General features: G+C 39.7%; 1 protein-coding gene across 8 annotated transcripts in view; it reads left to right on the top strand.

Annotated features, from left to right (window-relative positions):
* The window catches only part of LOC120747519 (transcription factor 4-like), a 241178-nt gene that overhangs the window by 117612 nt on the left and 101368 nt on the right, over positions 1–22198 (top strand). For 7 of the 8 annotated variants that reach the window (XM_040053458.1, XM_040053457.1, XM_040053455.1 and 4 more), the window contains 2 exons: positions 16589–16718; positions 18462–18511. In XM_040053458.1, the coding sequence (XP_039909392.1) occupies positions 16589–16718; positions 18462–18511 (180 nt within the window). Of the gene's footprint in view, positions 1–14447; positions 14789–16588; positions 16719–18461; positions 18512–22198 lie in introns of those variants that run through there. The other variant, XM_040053461.1, reaches the window with a different exon arrangement.

Here is a 22198-nt window from a genome sequence, read left to right as displayed (position 1 = left end):
AGGTGTGTCGTTCCCCTCGGCTTCCTTGTTTACCGCTAATATCCTCAATCAGCTAAACTTGTGAGCACTTTAGGGCTCTCCAAACATTTTTGCATCAGATGGGTCAGAGACTAGAAAGAGAGAAACTTGGCATTGTGGTCTCTGTCCTCGCTGTGTTCTCATTTGTCATCTTTCACTCTGTTTTTGTCTCTTCGATCTCTTTCAAACATACAGATCTTTGAGGTTTAAAAACACAAAGAACCCTTTGATGCGCTGCTTTTCAGCATATCCACTTGAGTTTTAATAAGTTGAGTGGTTGTGTGGCGGTGTTTGATCATTGATGTGAGAGGTGTTTATGGGTGCAGTTAAGAAATAAAATGTTACATGTGGTCATTTCAGATCATCAGTGCAGTATCAACTTTCTTCTCATATAAAATTCACAGCAGGTCAGGCATCTGAAGCCTGAGTGACACAAAGATAATGTCTTTTTACCAATGTTACCATTTCCCGATCCTTCTTTGTGTTTGTGTTAAGCTTTGTGGGGGAGCATTTTCTCACGCTTTCTCTCATGTCCCTAAAATTGCCGTAGACAGTAATCAGTAATTCTCAATTTTCTGGCAAGTTTCAGTCACAAAAATGTTCCCAAAAAACTTTTACATCGCAGCTTTACGTCAGTAGTTGAAAATAGCCTGTGTCAGTGACCTGATGCATCAGTAATACAGCTGTAAAAAGTCCAGCGTTTCTTTGCTATCATAGTTGTACTGTGGCAGAAATAAGAAGGAGATGGATTTTGAGAAAGGAAAAAAAAATGGAGGGGAAGGTGTCATGTGGTTGTCTGCTGCCAGCATAGACTGTATATAAAAGATGGATGTAGCAGCTTGACATCAGCCAGTGGTTTGTGAACTCCTGTTTTGAAGCCTTAACATTAGCATTCCGGTCACAACCATATTTATGGATTTATTTTATTTTCAGAAATGGTCATATTTATAAAAGAGAGTCAATGATAACATATCAATTTACGCTAGCAAGCTTGGTTAGTAAGGTAAACTGTACATGTGCATCACATAGACACAGATACCTGCTGACAGGTCCTTAATAAGATAAACTTTTTTACAATTAAAAACACAGCATGCTATCATTTCTGTTATACAGCAGCATTAAAATGTTCTAAAATTCACCAATGCTATAAACACAATCTAGAGGTCTGGTTCAGTGACTTGAATTAGCGAGTAAACGCTAGCAGGCAACTCTGTTTGTACTCGTCCGCTTGGGTGCTACGTGGGATGATGCTAAGAAGAGATCTGCATAACAGCGTTTAAAAACTAGCAGCATATGACAATAAAATATAATAACTAATAATACCTAAAAATATTTTTTCACTGCTGTCTTATTTTGCAGATTACAGATTGTCTTTATTCACCTTTACATACCACTGAAGAAGCAAATCTCTCATTTTCTGTCTATCTCCTCCTTCCTCTGTCTGCAGTACTTCTAAGTGTGTGTGTGTGTGTGTGTGTGTGTGTGTGTGTGTGTGTGTGTGTGTGTGTGTGTTCATCATCATATTCATTCAGACTCTCTTCTCACCCCCATTGGCTCCTTTCTGACCAATGGCGTTGCAGCAGGAAGTACAAGCCCCCAACAGCTGGTCCACCAAGAAAAATACAAGGACAAGTCAAAGACTGTTACATGCAGGGAAATATTCATAAAGCTGCTTTGACCGTAGTCTGTCCTAATTGGGCTCCATTATTATTGGACCATTTGTACATTATAAAAGTGTTTCTCTTTTAGAACAGCCAGTTTGGTTCAAACAACTTTATGCAAAGCAAAGAGGAACTCAGTGATATATTAGAAGATGACACAAATCTTACACTTTGCTTCACTGTTTACATGCATTGTTTGAAACAAAATAGTTTTATAATATTCCCAGCTCAATTACTTCAGCTTAAGTACAGTGGGAGACCCCTGCAGACCTGCTGTGGATTACAGCTTTCCCTCTCTCTTTGCATGTTTTGTAATCCCCACGTAACAAACTCAGAGTGAGATATTTATGCTAAGTCACTGCCTTGGTTGTGCCAGCTGTGATGTCAGCACATTTATACCAGTGCTCGTGGCACGCCGGACTCACTGCAGTATGCAGATTTTTTTCCTCAAAGTTTTCAAGTTGCAGCGTCCCCTTCTGTGTAATCTGGGAATATCACGGCTCCTGTACCATTATATTGTCATAATGGTTCTTGTCTTCAACCTGGTCAAAACGACACCAAAGCAGGACATGAGCTAGCAGGTGTGACATCATTTTTGTGTCTGCTGCTAACCTAGGTGTTCCTCTTAGATATTTTGTAGCTTTGACACTGGAACCGGTTTGGAAACAGGATTGAAATATTGTGAGCAGAGATCTCTCAGGTAATCAAGTCAAATCTGCGGTCCATGTCTATACTTATGCTAAATGTTTTGCAAATTGTTCTGTCTGTGTGATAAAATGCAGAGCTGTGAGAGAAGAGCAAGAAAGACGTGATAACTGCATTAATGGATTGGGAGCCCGAAGGCATAGAAGTAAGAAATGAGTGGAGAAAAAACTGTAAAGTGTTAGTCTTTACATTGGTTGGAAAAAACTCTAATTAAAGAAAAACACAAAAACAGGAAGACAGATATTTGTTTTCTGTTGTTACTGTAAACAGCTGTTAATTGTCAGCAATCAGTGATGTTTGCAGGCTGAAAATCTGTTTGTTTTTGTTGTTCATACAGTGACTACACCCTGATGTTATGGTACATACCCCTTGATCTACGGGCCTGTAGCTAAACACAAATAAGACCAGAAAATTTTGAGGAGGTTCAGCACCAGACAGGGGCTTTTGTTGCCTCATGTCTGTAACCTCACCAAGTTATGTCATATCTGTCTATAGTCAGTCGTATCTCCTTCTGCATCCATCCATCCTCCTTTTTTTTTGTAGTGAGGTGTTCCATTCACAGCTGCTCTCCAGATCTGAATACACACACACACACACACACACACGCACACACACACACACACACACACACACACACACACACACACACACACACACACACACACACACACACACACACAGCTGCTCGGCTCTCTCAGGAGACTCTCAGCTGTCATTTACTCTCATTTACCGGCCGCAGAGATCGACACTTTTATTTTTTGCTATTGATCATAAAGACACACACGATGCTGGACTCACATGCTCTGTCTTTGTTGACGCATCAGCAGTGACAGCTCAGAGTTTGTGCCTGTTTCATTCATTTTGCACATTTAGAGTGTCAGGACCATCCAGTGCAAGTATAGCATGATGTACTGTAGCTGCTGGGGGCTCCTTTAGTTACAGTTGTTGAAAGCTGTCCTCTGTTTTTATGATTTCTTTTTATTTCAGTAGATGGTAGAACAATTCAAAAATGCTGGGAAGCTATATGGAGCAGAAGAATAGCTAGGATACAACTGGACAAGGATAGAGAGAGCTAGTCTCAGCAGTCAGCTGGGTTGCACTAGGTCAATAAAGCACCAGTTAAGCATAGAATTATAGAATTTGATCTCATGACCGAGTGATTATAAATAAATATCACCTACAGCGGTTCATATCAATTCAAGTCAACTCAATTAGATTTTATTTATTTTTATTTATTTATATAATGCCAAATCACAACAGGAGTTACCTCAAGGTGTTTATACTGTAATGTAAAGATAATACAATAATACAAACAAAACAGAAAACCCCAACAATCGTATGACCCCCTCTGAGCAAGTGCTTTGGCAACAGTGGGAAGGAAAAACTCCAATTTAACAGGAAGAAGCTTCCAGCAGAACTAGGTTCTAGGGAGGGGAGGGTGACAGGACAAATACAATATCAATCTATTGGTGATGTTAAACAACTAAAGACATAGGACGTCTAAAAGTCTCAGAGGAGCCTCAGAGACTGCAGAAGTCATTTGGATGAATGACGAAATGTTTCACACACTGACAACGTCCAGGTGAACAGAATCAGCTTTCCAATGGCACACACCTTTTTTCACACCTTGATCATTTGGTGACCCACATGACCCTCAGGGCCACTTCCAAAGGGGACAACCCCCAGTAGGGGTTAAATACCGCCACCATTTGTTACCCCTTCGGTTGTAAAAAGCTGAACTAAGTTTCTGAATGTGACAATTCTAGCGATGCAACATCTTCAAATGGATTTTTTTTTTCAACCGAAGAGGTTGAGAGGTGAAAATATATTCACAAACCTAAAAAAGTCCAGTTGCATCTTTTTTTTATTAAAGTTCTTGATGTTTGCATTTAGTTTAAAGCCTCGTAGCTGCTGGTGTAGCCACAGACATCTCGCTAATGTTAAATACTTTTACTCTAAGCAGTATTCCTAATTCAATTATTGCTCCTAAGAAAAAGAAGCACTGAGAAGAAGCTCAGTGTGCTTGCTGTTTTGCAAGGGTATATTTGGTTGTGAAAATTATTTGATTGATTCATGCAACAGTCGACTGTGTTTATTTAACGAGTTTTCGGCAGGCATCACGGAGCCAAACCAGGGAGCTACTCTCTGTCAGTGACGTTGACTCTGTCTCCTTTCTGATGTCTCAAACATCAAACAGTATGCTGTCACACACACACACACACACACACACACACACACACACACACAGAAATTGCAAGCGAGGTACAACAGCTGGTAACAGACACAGAACAGAACTGAGCTGTCACATCTACACTGCAGAGCTGACACACAGACACACACACACACACACGATAGTGCTGAAACTTTAATGCAAACATACACACACATGCTGACATACATATACCAGCAACTGCACTAATTCTCTTTCTCCCACGCATACACACACACACACACACACACACACACGCACACACACAGCAATCCAGTCTTGATCTATGAGCTGTGGAAAAGCCAGCTGATATTTTTCATGTGTGTTTCCTTCATCAGAGCTCAGTTCTGCAGGTCTTCTCTCGGATTCTTATCTGTGGCAGATGAAGCAAGAACTTCCTGGATCCCACAGACCTTGAACTTCCTTTAAATGAGAATGAAATGCAGCCCAAGCTTTGGACATTTCAAAGATTTTTTTTTGACTTTACAAATAAAAAGCACAGAAGCAGCAAAATACTTTAAATGTTCTCATCTCAGCAGAGCGTGGTCCACACTGAGGTTAAAAATATAGCTCAGTGAACAGCCTGTAAAAACATACACACTTATCTTGTATGATAAATAATTAGGATTTTATATTTTTCCCCAAAATTAGACATTTTAAATCAGCTAGACCCTGACATTTAAAGCAGCACTACATACAACAAATAGAAATATGCATACATGTTCACAATATGACTTTTGTGGATTATTCGGATAATTATTTAGGCTAAAAACACAATTTCAGTCATCAGCATTAGCCTAAATATAAGCTCCATTTTTGCATTCAGCATGCCGTGTGAGGAAATATTACTGTCACTCTGCTAATGAAAGGCTGTGACCACAAAGCAGCATACCTACTGTAATAGCAAAGCAATAAATTATAATCTTCATCCATCTATTCTCTTCTACTTATCCAATTCAGTGTCGCCAGTTGGGGTTGGAGCCTATCCCAGCTACCACAGGGTGATGTGCCCCTGGACAGGTTACGAAGACTAAATTATAATCTACGCTCGTAAACTCAATGAATTCTCATGCAAAGTTAGCAGAACCTTTATTAGGACAGGCTTGTATCTTTAGCTTTGTTATATAATGCTTTCATGGGATTTCCTCTGGAACTTCATGCTGAGTGTCTAAATGTTGATGGTGTCCTCTTGTTGACCATCCTGAACATCTTATTACCTGATCACAAAGTTTGCAGTTAACAGCATCATCCTCCAATCTAAGGAAATGCACCATTGGTTGCTATAGCAGTGGTGCGAATAGCCTGCAACAGAACGAATGATTGGCTAAAAGGTGCTACCATACAAACGCAGAAGTCAGAACATACATGTGCTATGTAACCGCAATGCTTTGCATTTCCTTAATAGACTATATATATTTTTTAATGTATTGCATCCAGCTTAATATTTTCCTATTTCTCACCATTGCATTTTCCAGGAATCGTGAAATAGTACTGATTGGTTTTCCTGGGAATCTTGTTTCCCAGGGTTAAACCCTAATATTAATGTTTTAAATTAAACTAAAATATTGCATAAATACTGTTTCTAGCTCCCTGGAAATCATCAGGTGATGCCTATTTTAAGTTAACTTAAAAAGTATATATCGGTGTCACCCTGCTGTATATTGTTAGTTTATACAAATCTAAAAAAGAAATTACCATTGCTTATTTCATTCTTTTATATCCTACATTTCTCACTCTCCATCGGTCTGGAATATGACTTTTTTTTTCTTTTTTGTGCTTTAAATATGATTCGTTTCCAAAGGTAAAATAAGCAAAATAAGAGAGAAACAACAGGAAGTGTGGATACATTAAAAGAGTCTCAAAGAGGCACATCAGAAAATTTTAAAGATGTATTATTTCTGTTTAATAACAATTCAACAAAAGTAGGTTAAGCAGTCATATCTAGTATCCAAGCCACAACAGAGTTTTAGAAAGTTTTAAAAACCTAACTAATTTATCCATTAACTACCTATACTAGTAACTATTATAAAAGTGAAAACAGATTAAATGGATTTGCTTCTTTTTACCCTCATCAGAGTCACGTTGCAATCATCCAGTCATATTAAGTTTTATTTCAAGTGTTTCCCGGCACTAGCTCATATCCCTGACGTTTTCATGCATCATTAGGGCTTAATTTCTCCTTAATGGACGAATATGTAAAAATGTCCAAAATTAATGCTTTTTAGAAGATGTGAGGTTAGTGTTTGAAACAACCATCTGATTATGGAAATGAATCATCGTCTTCACGTTTATGGGAGAACTCCGGGGCTTTGCTCGTTCAGTTCAACTCGGTTTTCCCGAAGCCGCATTTAGCGAAGGTTAGAGGAGCTGCAGCCAATCGCGTGTCAGCTCTGACTTGAAGGATGTGTTTGATTGGGAAATGTGAACATCCATTCTTTGAGCTCTGTTTCTGGGTCTGTTTGCTCCTGGTCATAATGACTAAAAAGTCTCCAGAACTACAAAGTAAAGGCAGCTGGGACTGATGCATGATGGGAGTGATCAGTTCAAGATGGCACTGCAGGGAAGCCTATTTTTCATTTTCATCTCTCTTTTCATCTCTAAATATAAATCTGTCTCTCCATCCATCATTTATTCCTTTCCGGTCTCCTCCTCTTTCTTCCTTCATGATCCCCTCCTTCCATTTGCCCCCTCTCCATTTTTTATTTGTTATTTTCCTTAATGTTCTTCTGTACTCGCCCTCTTTATTCCATCTCTTCTTTTCTTTCTTCAGATTGTTCTTACTTTAATCTCTTCCATTCCTTGTCCCGTTATTGTCTTTTTCTCATTTTTCTCCTCCTTTTACCATCCTCATCTTTCTTCCTGGCTTTCTCCTCTGTCGTCTTTTTCCTTATGAATTTTTCCTCCCTACTGTCATTCCTTCCTGATCTCTACCTCCTTCTTTCCCCCCTGCTCATGTGTTTTCCATTTCTCTCTTCCCTTCCCATTTCTCCCTTCCATTTTACCTTTGTCCCTCTCGTCTTTTATTTTTTCCTCCCTCATTCTTTCGTTGTCATCCTTACACTTCTTTTCTTCTTCTTCTTTTATCCTGTTTCCTTTCTTCCCTACTTGTTTGTCACTTGTCATCAACTTTGAACCTTCTTCCTTCCTTTCCCCTCAGTTCTTCTGTCATTTCTCATTCCCTTTTTCCTCTGTAACCTCCTGCCATCTGTAACTTTTCCTCTCATACCAAACTTTCCTTTCTGTCTTTTACTCTCTCCATTTTTGTTCCTCTCCTTCCTTTTTCTCTCCTTCCTTCGAGATTCCTTTCTCTGCTTCCTTGCTTTGAGCTTCTAACTCTTACCTCTTTCCTCCCTTCTCTCTCCTTCATCCTTAACTCCCCCCCAATCCCCCTAATTGCATCCAGGAAGCTGCCAGATATTGTGAGGTGTAATGTGCTGTCTGATTCCTCTCTAAGTGTTCTTAAATGATCACTATTTATTTGTCAAGCCAAGCGTTGAACGCTAATTAAGGAGAAATGCTTTGAACTGCTGTGTGTGTGTGTGTGTGTGTGTGTGTGTGTGTGTGTGTGTGTGTGTGTGTGTGTGTGTGTGTGTGTGTGTGTGTGTGTGTGTGTGTGTTTGCTTGCTGTGTTTGAGTAAAAGTGTGTGCTATTGGGTGTTTGGAGCAGTTAGAAGATGGAGGAAGTTGGCATTTGCGAGTGGATCCCTCGCTACTGCAGAAGCGTGTGTGTGTGTGTTTGCCGTGATCTGTCCCTGAGGTTTTTCTTACACCAGCATCATTTTAAATGACACACACAGACTCTGGTGGATTTATTTTACTGGCTGTTTCTCTGTGTGTTTGTGTTGTCCTGCAATTTGATTGGCTCTGTCGGCTTCTTTGATGCTTTGTTCTGTTGAAACTTGAAATAACTTTCTACACAAACATACAGTCTTATGTTTCATCATATGACACAGAGCAGCTTTTCTTTTCTTTAACTTCCTGCTTCCTTAACATTTCAGTATTTGAATATTTAGCCACAGAGATTTGGGTGTTTATGGTGTGGTGTGCAGCAAAGAGCCATGAACTTCAGCATTGAGGGTCTCCATGAGCTCCATGTTTGTTTCATCGAACACGTTTCTGGCACAGGGATGGTGGTGTGTCAGAACAGGGCTGCCCACCTGTAGTCGAGGGTAATTTGATATGATAACGTATGCTGTTGTCACATCTGAGTGTATCCTTCAACCTCCTCCACTTTATTCTGTTTTAGCCATGCTGTATTCTTTTTGTCACTCTAATACGTCTTATTTTCCTTACAGTCCCTTCTTTAGTGCGCTCTTTGAATTGTGTGGCCTGAGCCTGAGGCTGGAAAAACATTTGCTTATGCTTTTGTGCATTCTGGTTCACTGCCACAGCTCACTGGGACTCTGAATGGAACTGAACAATCCCAGTTCCACCTGTGATTTTCCTACTATGACGTGTCAAAAGCATTTTTTCACACATGCAATGCCGCCCAGAATTTTTGCTCCTAGTTGCAGGCTGCATGTGAGATCACATATGTCGATAAGCTCTGAATGTTCTTTAACCTGCCAGTTCCTGAGACTGTGTGATGTCCGACTGTGTCCAAACCTGATTCTCCTGACGTCCTCCAGAGCACGACTGAAAGCAACTAATACATCATAAAGGCTCCTCCATAAAAAAATGGTTGACGCTCACTTGCTGTCTTTGAAAGCAACACACATTGTTAGGACTGTCCACTATGCCAGTGTGGTATTCAAACATGACCTACCTCAAATAAAAGACTAAAACTGTGCACGTCTGTCGCACATCATCACACCATTACCTCTGTGTTCAGCCACATTAAGGATATCATTTAAAGAAAAGGCTTGAAATGGGAAACTAGAATGAGGAAAAACACTTCTTCCACAACCAACAGCCACTTCACTGTGCAGCTCTTTGAAGAGAGATGTAGAAGCTGCAGGATACACCAACACTCCCTCTCAGCTGTCAGCCTGAAGCAGTCAACCACTGACATAAAGAACAAAAATTACATTTATACTTTTTGTCCTTTTAAAAAGCCCTTTCTTTTTATCACATCCAGCAGATGGCATGAAACAATTCATCGCATAAAAAATTAACACGTCATTGAAGAAGCTCACTGATAATGTTGTTTTAAGCTCTCAAAAAAGAAGAAAATCATGCAGAAATGATTCTGAGTCAGTTTCTTTTATTGTTTTTTCTTCTTTCTGTCAATCAAATATTAATTTCTTTCTTTTAAAGATCACTGCACTTATAGTCACAGTATCTGCTATATATATATATGTGTGTGTGTGTGTGTGTGTGTGTGTGTGTGTGTGTGTGTGTGTGTGTGTGTGTGTGTGTGTGTGTGTGTATATATAATGCAAAACATGTACCTTCAAGGTCATGTCCATGGCTGGGCAGTCTAGACCTTAAGAGAGCCCAGGATCATGCTTTGGCAATGAGGTGATAAGTTTAGTAATACTTACTTTAAATACACATCTGTAGATCAATAGAAAATGAAATATGATAAGGACTAATCTTTAGTTCAGCAGTGACTGTGAGCTTTGTGTGACTTCAAGAGTGTCTCACTCTATTATGGTGCTAGAGTGTCTTCCATGGTGCCATGGTAAAACTGCTGACCATGATCACAGCAACAACCTCATGCAACCAAATTAAACAACAAAGCTCTTCTGATATCCCACACAAGTCACATTTATACATTTTCTCATCAATTACTGTAAAAGAAGAAGGACAGTATGGTGGAGTGGTGGTTAGCACCATCACCTCACAGGCCTGGTCTGCACTGATATATCCTTTCACACTCCAGAGACATGCACATTAGGTTTATTGGTGACTAAATTCGGTATGAATGTGAGTGTGAATGGTTGGTTGTCCTGTCTGCGGTGCTTCTCACCTCGTGCCTCGTGACACTTGCTTCTGCTAAGATGCAATACTGCACTACATGCAGAAGAGGATGGATGGATTAAAAAAAAGGAATTACGGAGGTGGTAAAAGCCATTCCAGGACAACTCGTGATTAACACATCCACTTTGGTATTTGTTGGGTGAATCTCTGTGTACGTGCGCGCACGTGACCATGCAGAATCTGTAAGAAAAGTACAAGATTGATGGCACCAGACTCTTTCTAGTTCATGTTTGTAGTTTGAGTTCTATTGATGAATCACATCTTAACAAGCTTTGGTTGCATTCTAATGAACAGCTCGTGTGGAGAGCAAAAGCAGGAACACATCTGGTGAAATGCAATCTCAAAACCATTGCACATCATCTGAAGACAATTTAGCTTTTTACATTTATCTGCATTCATAAATTATGACCTGTGAGTGGGAAAGCAAGAGTTGACCTGGAGATGAAATGGCTATATTGGAAGTTGACAGATTAATGGATGGGGTTCCCTGATTGGGTACTCTTTAAGAAAGATTACTTGTTTATGTCACTGGATGTGGAAAAAAACATCCACAATAGCTGCTGCTAATCATCTAGGAATTCACAGCAAAAGCAGACAAAAAAAGGTCCTAGTGCAGCATTTAAACAACACAATCAAATGGAAAATGTTATTCATGATCAGCGACATCAATAAATGGTTCAGCTGTTTTCCTCGCTGATACTGATGCTGTGCTTTTTCTTGGGAGAACAGCATCAAATGCTATGCTACTTTTCCCCTGTGTGGGTTAATCTGTCCCAGTTGATGCCACCATAAACTTTAACGTTTGATTTATTGATTAATAAAAGCTAGAAGTAAATCAAAAGTAATATAAACTATATAATGTCACAATAGATTTAATTAATATGCAACATATGCTGTTCAAAGTCCACATAAGATCAATCAAAAATTCCCACAAAACAATAAAATTCCAAACGTTGTCCTGCTTCGGCACACGTGCTGCTTCCAATACAGAATATTGAGCTTTTTGATGGGCACTATTTCTTTATTGTTTAAGTTGTTTAATGGCGCCAACTGTGAGCTGCTGGTGGTTCTACTGTCTTACGTGAGCGTCCGGTTTTATTCCACTTGTCTCTGCTGGTTTTACAGTCTGTGGTAGCAGCCTCCGGGCCCCTCTCCCTCAGGAGTGTGTGTGTGTGTGTGTGTGTGTGTGTGTCTTTGTATATACACATGTGTGTGTCAGCTGGAGCGAAGCTGGCGTACAGGTGCGCCGCTGCCTCGCCAGCACTTCCTGGTAATTAATGACTTCTTCCTGCCTCTCTCCCTCTCTCGCTCTTTCTCTGTGTCTGTCTCTCATGGCTGCGATGGTGGAAATTGATGACATGTGAGCGTTTGCTTTTTCAGTCACACGAGGACAGAGTGGTCGAGTGGGAGAGGGAGCGATTTAGGGGAGAGAGACAGAAAACACTCGTATTTATAAGGAACGTCGAGCTTGTTGAAGCCAGTCAGCCATCCATCATGCCAGCTACTTTGTTCCGTTCTTTTTTTATGCCTCTCCCTCACTCTTCACCGTCTTTTATTCATCTTTTTCCTATCATGTCCTCTCTTTCCATTTCCTATTTGCCGCTCGCTTTCCTCTTCTGCATTTCTCTCTGTTTCCGTCCGTGTCCATGCATCTTCCTCTCCCTTTCTCCCTCTCTCTCTGGTAATCTATCTTAGTTAATATCGTCTCTGCGAGCAGCTGGGTACCGGAGCCCAGTCAGCTCTGTGAGAAACAGAGCTCTGCGTGTGTGTGTGTGTGTCTGTGTGTGTGTCTGTGTTGTAGACACACATACACGCATAGAGAAAGATAATGACAGAGAGAAAACATGATAATGTAGAAAGTAAAACAGGAGCAGGAGAATGAGCGAGGAGGAGTGAACCTGACGATTATATCAGGAGAGTACAGCTGGAATGATAACACTATGAAGATAAATCCCTGTAGGTCTACTCAGAGAAGGGAGCTGTGGGTAACTGTAGGTCACAGAGGAGCCGATGCAAGCGCCCCACAAATGTCAAGTAAGCTGATTGGCCCAACAAATCGCTTACCACTGTGTCTATTGGCAGATTGTAATTTTGCAAAATTTGTGTGTTCTTCAGGTTTCAAAGAAAGAAAAAAACTGAGAGTTGCAGTTTTTAGCTCGAGAAATAACACCATTGATATGAAGTTAAATTATTTCCCAGAAGATCGCGCTTTATGGTTCTGATAATGTTTGTCTTTTCCTTTTAGAAGTAAATACCTGCAGTAAATACCTGCAGATCTGGGATCTAACTGTCAGCATCCAGTAGCACTAAATCATATGAAAATGTTAAATATTATACCTGCCTACCTTACAATTTGGCACATCATGCTGCTTTATGTAATTTTGCATTCATCTGGTGTCAAAAATGTCAGAAAAACGTTTCGGACTGGCTAAATTTACCTGGACTTCATAAGAAAAGATGCTTTTTTTAAATAAAAAAATAATTTCAGAAGAAATTAAACATTCAGTTGATTATTAAAGTCTATTAATGTTGGAATTTTCTTCATCTCATATAAAATTGTATAGCTAACATTTCACTTGTAATATGGTATTAACTGGAAAGCCTCAGTTTGAGTACATTGAGTCTTCTAGATTCTAGGCCGAAAAGGAAACGGCTTACAACGAGTTGTTTACAGGCTCTGACCAACGACTACCCGGCTCGAGAAGCTCGAGATGCATCATGTTCATTCATTTGAAATTAGACCTAATTATCTTGTATGTTGAGTTTGGTTTACCACAGGTTTCAGGACCAGTTATAGATAACAACGAGCTGTAGTCTGCTTAATTTTGTAACTTTTACTTTATTCTGTTTATGCGAATCCTGTTAAAAAAAGTTTCAAAAACATGTTTTAGCACTGTAAGCAGTTCTTGGTTGAATTAAAAACGTGACCTAAACAATCCAAAGTGTATTTATGTGGCACATTTTAATACAACCAGCACTGACCAAATGGCTGCAGTTCATAATGAAGGACAGACAACATCAAAAATATGTGCAAATATACACGACGTGAAACACAATATAAACTTGTTCGATCATTATCTATTACAGTAAATCCAAGACGGTCTAGGTTTGTAAAAAGAAAAGGACAGGCTCTCTGTTTTCTGTTGTGTTTTCTTTTTTCTTTTTGTGATGCTTCACCCCCACTGAGAGGTCAAAGGTCACAATATCTGTTCTTTTTCTCATGCTCCCACAGTAGCCACTTCACACGCTACACCTTCGTATCTGCTGGAGTAATAAGAGCGGATAGCATGTAAGATAAATGTTTAAGAGTCGCAGACGGCGAGACAAACGCACATTTGCTCTCTTCTCCAGCTTGTCTAGTTGCCGGGGTGACCAACCAGCCTGGCTCGATGTTTGAGGACGGGGAGAAAAAGAAAGAAAAGAAAAGAAAGAAAAGCGACCACAATCAATGAGACCCCTTTTTGTTTTAGTGGGAACCTCCTTTTACCCCCTGACGACACACACACACAGAAACACACAGGATGACTGAAATGGTGTGTGACTGTGTGCCTTTGTGTCTGACTCCCTCTGCCTCTCTCTGTGTGTGACTGACTTTATTTAAGACAAGGGCCCTTTTGTTTTAAGCCGGAGAATGGCTCCAAGACCGAGGCTGGCCCTGTAATTGGCCTACTTAGGCCCTGCTTAGCATGAGAAAAGCCTTCCTTGGCCCGGCAGTGCCAAGCTAACTCTTGTTTTCAGCCGACTCGCTGATCAGAATTCAGAATAGGGCCGAAACACCCCCCCACAACCCTGAACACACTCCTCCACCCTCTGCTTTAAATACACTGCACACTAATTACTTAACGAGAAAGATGGGGGGTGGAGGGTGGGGTGGTCTTCTACACTTTAACGGAGTGGCGGTGGAGTCCATTTAAAGGAGGAGGGGGGTGGGGAGGCCGGCTCTTTTTTCACCTCTTTCCTCCTCACTTACTTTTTGTCCCACTTTCAAAAAAGAAAAAGAAAGAAAAATGACCCTCTCTTCCATTCTCCTCTCTGTCCTTTATTCTCGAGTTCTCTCCTCTCAGAATCAGCCCAGATGCCACTTGTTGCTGCCGAAATCATTGAACTTAATTAGCGGGACAATGTGTGCGCGGTTTGCTAAGTTTGAGCTGTAAACAGAGTCGCAGCTCTAGAGAGAGGAGAGGAGAAGATAAGTTAGAGAGCGAGGAGAAGTTAGACTGAGCCGTGAGGTGAACATCTCCACGCTGGGCAGCATGGGGTCGTTCTCATGGAGGTAAATACCATCACTAACCAGGGTTTCATTTGTCATTATCAGCTCTGTTTGAGGTGACTCAGGTAGGCTGTGTCTACAGGAAGCGTCTTGATAACCGGGTGGTCATTTATGTGTCTGTATGAAGCTGAACTTTTATAGCGTTAGTTATGTGCTGTGTAGAAAGCTATGCTTGAAGATTTACTTGTTAGTGGAGGTATTATTAAAATTTTGGCTATTTTATGTATTTTTTAAATGTTAACCTTAAAATTTGAGTTTCATTTTTCTTTTTTCCTTTTCATTTTCACTTTAAATTATTGTATCATAATACTGGCATTCATTAACTTCCATATATTTATAGTAAACCATGCATACTACTAGTTTCTTACTTCCTAACTTGCTTTCTACTAAATATTATAATATTTCCTTTTTTGGTGGTGACACACACATTCAAAATCATTGTATTGCAGAAGAGATATGGAATAGAAGGTAATGATCATATAGAGGTCAGGAATCTCTATCAATAGTTGCATTTCATGTACATCTTCTGCATTTGATTTTGGCATAAATAGAATTTAATTAAGTCAGAAAACTGAATCATTTTAATTTCCATAAACGTTTGTCATTTATTAGAGCTAGCATTCCAACATATTAGCCTTCATGGCTTTGGTCCTTAGCCCTTTCCATACTTGAGGTGAATTCCCTGTACTGGAACTCAATTCAGTTTTAAGCGACAATGACACGACTGCTGCATTTTAAGTGAATGCAACATTGCTGCACTGCAGTTGTGCACTGAAGGTTGTTATTACCGTCACATTTGTGGAGTTTTCTGGCCTGTCTTGTGTTTTTGCAATTTGTGGGTCTTATCTATAGAGTGCTAATTTTGACATTGCTATTATCCTGCAGTAGCTTGACATTGTTTTGAGGTAGAGTTTAACTGGCCAGTGTATTGTGACTTTATTCTGTGATGTTTCAGGTATTTCTGTAAACAGTGTTTTAGCTTCACTGAACATTTTAGATACAGTGTGTTAAACATGTTGATGATTCGATTCATTACATTTATAGACATCTAACATCCATTGTTATGTTCTTCAGGACTCCAGACAACATTTCAGTTCTGTTCTTTTAGCATTTCCATTATTTTAAAAATACTTTTTTTTCAAATAAATAATTCAAAAAATGCCCTGAATTGTCTACATTAATACCTTTGAAACAATTTCTTTCCCCTTTCCACCTAATTACTTTTCAAACGATTCCAATATTACAGAGAATAACGATACTACAGTAAATTCTCAACAGTCTAACATGAACTTCACTGGCTGGTGTAAAGTGATCAAAACCTTTTGTTTCAAGCGGTGTTCATATTTCAGTGGTCAGTACAGCAAGTGACACTTAACTCTTTGATCCGCTGACACTTCTGATAGCTTCCAGGTTCTGTTTTCTTGTTCCTCTACACTACAAAAAAATAAAAACATTCAGTTGTTACTATTTTTTTCCTAATATTTTTGTCAAGACAATGAAGTTGAGATGTTTAGAACAGTTCAAACAGCCTGAACTTCACTTAAATCCCTCTGATTTTGTATTATTTGGATCTAAAAATGAACACCGAGATACATCAAATAAATCTGTTTGTGAAGATGTGTATCTACATATTTTTTGTCAGGCAGTATTTGAATTTGTGACTAGCTGTGTCTCGCCATTGGAGCCTTGATAACCATCGTTTTCGTCTCAATTCACGGGTCCACATGATCACATGATTCCACTCGATGATGAGTTTGATTAACTCTCTCTCTCTTTCTCTGTGTCTTGATGTCTCTCGACCAGTCCATACTGGGTGGTGGTGAGTTGGGCTTGGGGAGTCCCGGTGCGGCGTCACCCACTAAGCCAGCCGGTCAGTACTACCAGCACTACAGCTCCAACCCGCGGAGGAGAACGCTGCACATGGACACCATGGGTGAGAAACCGCACACAAAGACACACAATATATTTGCTATAGACACTCACATTGTCCCAGTAGCTCCTTTCTCCTTCGCGACAATTAAAAGAGGAGCTAAAGAGCACGAACAAGGAAACTACTAGACATGTTAACTTACAAATAAATAATAAATGAATAAATGAAGATAATACATCTAATCCTGCAGTTATTTTTATAGCCACACAAATATGTCTTTATTATCACATAGATTGTAGATTAGGTGGATCTAATAAACTAGCAAATGACAAGTACACACTCATTGGAAATCTCCATCTGCCCTGTCGGTACATAAAGTGGCTCCACATGGGTCCCGCAGTGTGCAGGTAGTGTTACCGCTCAGGTACCTGCTTGTAGAAGCTGAAGCAGTTTAAAAGTCACCATAAGTGGCAGAGAAGAGCTTTATTTGACATTTGTTCTTATTTGATTTCAGCAGCCACCTGTCAGCCAATTAGAAACCAGAACTGTTGATGGTTTTATTGATGACCAATCAATATTTCATATATGAGATTAAAAAGAAATTAAGGTTTCCAAATTTACAAACAGAAACGTTTCTTTCTTTTTGGTTTTACCGTGTCCTACAAAAGTCAGCTGGGTAGCTGGAAATGTTTTGCATTGATTTAATGAGTCATCATTTAGGTGTGTTGTTAGGTTGAGGTTGTGTTACATTGTGTTGGGATAGCCATCTGTCCAAAGAGGCTAAAAATAAGTATGACTAAGGCTTTTTTGTGCTGTTGTCATTTTTAATAAACAACTTGTGGCAATTTGTGGCTCCCACAAGAAATAAAACGCCTTTTTAAAAAACTTTTATCATCAGCTTGCATTTTGCTGGTAGCAAAAACCTGATGTGCAACTCCACTGTGTTCCTGAAACACTGGATGCTATTGATGTTACTTTTTAGTCATTTGTTAATTGTTTCGAATCGTTTTACCTTGCTCTGAAATTCTCTTAAAACCATAAACATACAACCTTCTGAAATGTAACAATAAAATCAACCGTGACTATTAATTTTGAGATTTTCTCCTATAGGCTTTGAACTAAAGCTTAGACTAAAACAGCAACAAGAAAGCAGGATGTCAATAATCGCCTGCCTTCATTTGCGTTGACACTAGTGAACTATTTTAAGCTGGACACTCTAGAAGACTGACAAATATGTGACTGTCCTGTCTTTTCTGTGTGTGTGTGCATTTTCAAAGAGGTGTTTAGGAGAGGAAAATTCTGGGAAGCCTTTTGAAAAGCAGGACAATAGCGGCTGTGGAGGTAGCCTTGGTAGCGTTAGCCTTGAGAAGACACAAACACACACACATGCACATGCACACGAGTCTCGAGGCCAATTTCTAAGGATGACGCTCTTTCATTTTTCCATCAAAGTCTCACCTTCCAAGTTAATAGACTGCTTCGTCGCTCCCCTTGAGAGAAACCCTGAAAAATAATATAAACATGTCAAAAGCCGCACGCCCTGTTTTTATAAAACCAAAGGGGAAATCATTGACCCTGTCTCTTTTCGTATCCAGTCGTTGTGTTTCGTGCATCTTATTGTGTCGTACTTGTTTGCAGTGAAAGCCTCCTTTGTAAATATATCAGCCTCGCTCGTTCCTCTCCAGCTCATCGATTAAATTCAAACGACCCAGGAAAAATAAAAAGCGTCTTTTAAAAGACCAATAAAAGCCACTTTGCCTGGTAAACCCTCATCTATTGTTTTATTGTTTTTTCCCCCTCTTTTAGACATTCACACAAAAAAAGTGCGGAAGGTCCCTCCTGGCTTGCCGTCCTCGGTAAGTGATAACATGCTCTTTTTTTTGTGATATTTCAGATATTATTTCTGAGCTGTTGTCTCTGCTCGAGTGCCATGAAGAGGCTGCTCATTCTGTTGTAATCCGCGAGCTGGTTTTGTGTCAGTAAAGGGTAAAGCAAGCGTTGCGTGGCTTTGTGAATCTGTGTACATGTGGATGATTATGATGCTGTTTGGAGCTGAGCTGGACACAAACAGCTGTTGGCTTTTTTGTTGTCACGTTGGTTTTTTTTGTTTCTATTCATAAATAGTTATTTTTAGCGATTTAATGTCTGGTTTTTAGAAAACTTACAAGATAAAAAACACGAGATGATGCCCGAAAAGGTGTTTTTTTGTTTTTCATGACTATGAACACATAAAAACTGTATATGTAAGGAATCTGTTTTATTCTTTAATTTGAATTGATTTGCTCAGTTGTATTTGTATTGGTTTAAATGGATGGAGTTTTTCAGCAGGTATAAAAGGACAGAAAACCTAAGAGAAACTCAAAACTTGTTGAAAACGAAAAACTAGCACATCAGCTGGCTTTGGAAATCTGTGGAAAGGAAGATGCTGTCAGAGCCGAGCTGGACACAAACAGCTGTCGGCTTTTTGTCGTACATGTGGTGTTTTTTGTTTTGTTTTTGTCTTTTTACAAATCTAAAGAAGAAGAGTTTCAATTCAGACAAATAATCGTATAAAGGAAGCAAAGACTCTGTTCTCCTGCATTAGGAAATGGAAGCTGAACGCAGATTTTAGCAAACAAACGAGCTGTTTTTGTAGACTTAACTTTGTACTGGTTTCCCCAAAATATTCATTAGTTAGTTAGAGGAAGAACGAGCAGGAACACTCGTCCATCAGCTGAGAAAAAAATCAACCTTCAATCAGTTTGATGGTGGAAAGTTTCAAGGATTTGCTGTTTTTTGAATGTTTGAGCTGTTTGCACTGCCAGAGATATCTGAGAGCCTGTGAATAGTTATTGTTCTTTGGCTAAAGCAGACTAAATGCACACTGGGAAAACTCCAACAGTAAATATGATCAAACTTACAGAGAAAAAAGATCCATTTTTGGTGATTATTGGTTCCTCCAAAGCTGAATCGACCCCGGCTGCTGTTCTGAGGCCTGACGCAGGGATGCTGTTTGACTCAGGAACAAAGCAGCTGTTTGCCTTCGTGTTCCTGGAGTCTTCCTCACCTTAAGAATAAGAGCTTCTATTATTTAGTTTGTGTTTTCTTTGTTCACCTTTTTTGCACTCTTGTGTATTTTTGTCTTCAGTCTTACTTCAGTAATTTTCTTTTTCTTTGTCTTATAAATTCAGCATTTCAAACTGACATGTTATAGCTCTTTCACGGATCTGGAGCTCATTAGATTTATTTCTATCTCTTACTATGAGGTGTTATACATGTCGAGAGTTTTTTTTTCCTCGACGGTGACCTCATTAATGGCCAGTTAACGACGGCTGAATGTACGGCATGTCAGACGCTTCTTTGGCTCGGCGGGAGTCCGCCTTTCTGTGGCCTTGGCCTGCTTTGTCCCCGCTTCCTGCCTCTCTCCTCCGCCTCTCTGTGTCTACATCAGCTTGCACCAGCCGGGAGAGGGAGGGAGGAAGAGGAAGGGAAGAAGGAGGGGAAAAAAGGAAAAGCGGAGAGGAAGAAGTGTGCAGTCTGTTTAACAGGTTAACCCTGATCATCTTGGGTGTATGTGAATAAAAACGTGACGGCAAACAGTTGCCACTGCCGAGCAGGAATTTACCATCCAGTTACATCCCAAAATATTACAAAAACTTTTTTTGTAATATTCAGTTACTTTTACATTTCTTCAACTCCGCAACAGGATTTTTTTCTTTTTCATCTTGATATCACTGTAACATTTATGGTGTAAAACATTGTTACAGTGGGAGCCATTGTTCTTCTATACCAGAACTAAAGACAGTAAACCCTGCAACAGTGAAAACTTTAAACCACTCCATCTGTTTCAACTTAGACCTTGTTTGTTCAGTGCTTCTTCTTCTTCTTTTTCTCCTTCTTCTTCTTTCTTCTTCTTCTTCTTCTTCTAAAAAAGTTGCCTGGAGGGTTTGTTGGAAAGCGTTTATGTGTATAGTTTGCGTACACAGATTGGGGACTGAGTCCTGCATGCCACTCTTGAGTGAAAGATGTTGATTTGAAGTGAATGCTCACTGTGTCTTCCTAATCTTAAACAAGTGCTATAGATATTGCGGTAAAGACAATGAAGAACATTGGCAGCAGCCATCGTCTCCTTTCATATCTTGATAGAGCTTTACCACAAGACTAGACAAAACAAGAATTGGACAAACCTCACATCAAGACCGACAGATTTTGAGTATACATCGTCTGACTGATGACACATCCCTGCAAATCCCTGTAAATGTGATTGTTTGCACCAGTTGCACAATCTCTGACACTTTAGGATTTTTAGGAATTCTGCTGGTGCACTATTTGAAAATTCTGGTATTGAAAGGCAGCTTTCATTTATAAAATATTTTCAAAATAAAAGCACTGTGTGAATATGTACCCTGTGGAAATAAATCTGAAAATGCAAAAACAAAAAGTCGGACGAGTTAAAACTGGAGTTTCTGATTGTAAATGATCTGGAAAATTCTCGCCACACCACAGTCCTGCACGAAAACATGGAGTGCAGCTTGTACTGTTTATACGCAGTGAGATTTGCCCTGAAATGGTCAAACTATGGGACAGCAAAATCTTGATTAATCATGGAGCACTTTAATTAAGCTCATTTAAACTTCCTGTTTATTTACCAAATATTACTTTGGTAGTAAAACTTAATGCTGTTGATCAGTGGTGTCAGTCATACAGGCAACTAGATCTAAAAACTAAAGATTAAAATTTCTACCCATACCAACTTTACTGTAGGCTGTTCCTGAAAGATCGGCGTAGCCATCACCCGATTGTTGGTGAAGTCCCACCATGAAACCTCAGACTGAGGGACTTTTGCTGTTGTCATGTTACCTTTTTAAAATCAGATGCCATGAAAATGGGGCACATCTCATTGTGAATCCCAGAGACACCACCTTGATATATCATCATTTTCCAAAATAGTTTCCAAAATAGGCTTCATGTTGTATTTAGCATCCCTTTAAGTGACACATTCGGCCTATAAAGTTGTCAGGAAAGTGTTTTTCTACATACACACAGACTGTATGCAGGTTTTAGCCAGCAGGTTGGTATTGATTTCACTTTGATGCTACGTTCATCTTTAATGTCGTGATGGAACGGGTTTGCACGTTCAGTCATCACAACTGAATCAGTAATAATTGACTCCGAACTCGTAATTGACTTAGACGTAGTTCATGTGTTTACCTTAGCATTTGTGACACTGTGTTCCTCTCAAGGCATGTTTGCTGGTGCAGATCAGTAGCTTAAATGTAAACAGGACAGGGTTGGCTTGTTGGGATTATTTTTGACACTTTTTCCACAATTTCATGTCATGTAAACCTTTCAGTCTCAGCTCAGCTTCATTTGTACCACACAGCATCTTGAGTTTTCTGTTTTGTACTTGTAGCGGATTGTCTATTGGCCAGCTTGCTCAGGAGTTTTGGTCTCTAACCTTCCCATGACTTGTGCGCTGGATAAAAACCTCACACTCATGTCTGACTGAGTTGTTCAGCTGTAAAAGTCTAGTGTCAACAGCCAGGTGATCCAGGTTTTGGATC

The sequence above is a fragment of the Simochromis diagramma genome, unplaced genomic scaffold, assembly GCF_900408965.1.
Source record: "Simochromis diagramma unplaced genomic scaffold, fSimDia1.1 OVJJ01000596.1, whole genome shotgun sequence".
In the NCBI taxonomy this organism is placed as follows: domain Eukaryota; kingdom Metazoa; phylum Chordata; class Actinopteri; order Cichliformes; family Cichlidae; genus Simochromis; species Simochromis diagramma.
The sequence above is the reverse complement of the archived record's forward strand: the minus strand, read 5'-3'. Positions and strand labels throughout refer to the sequence as shown.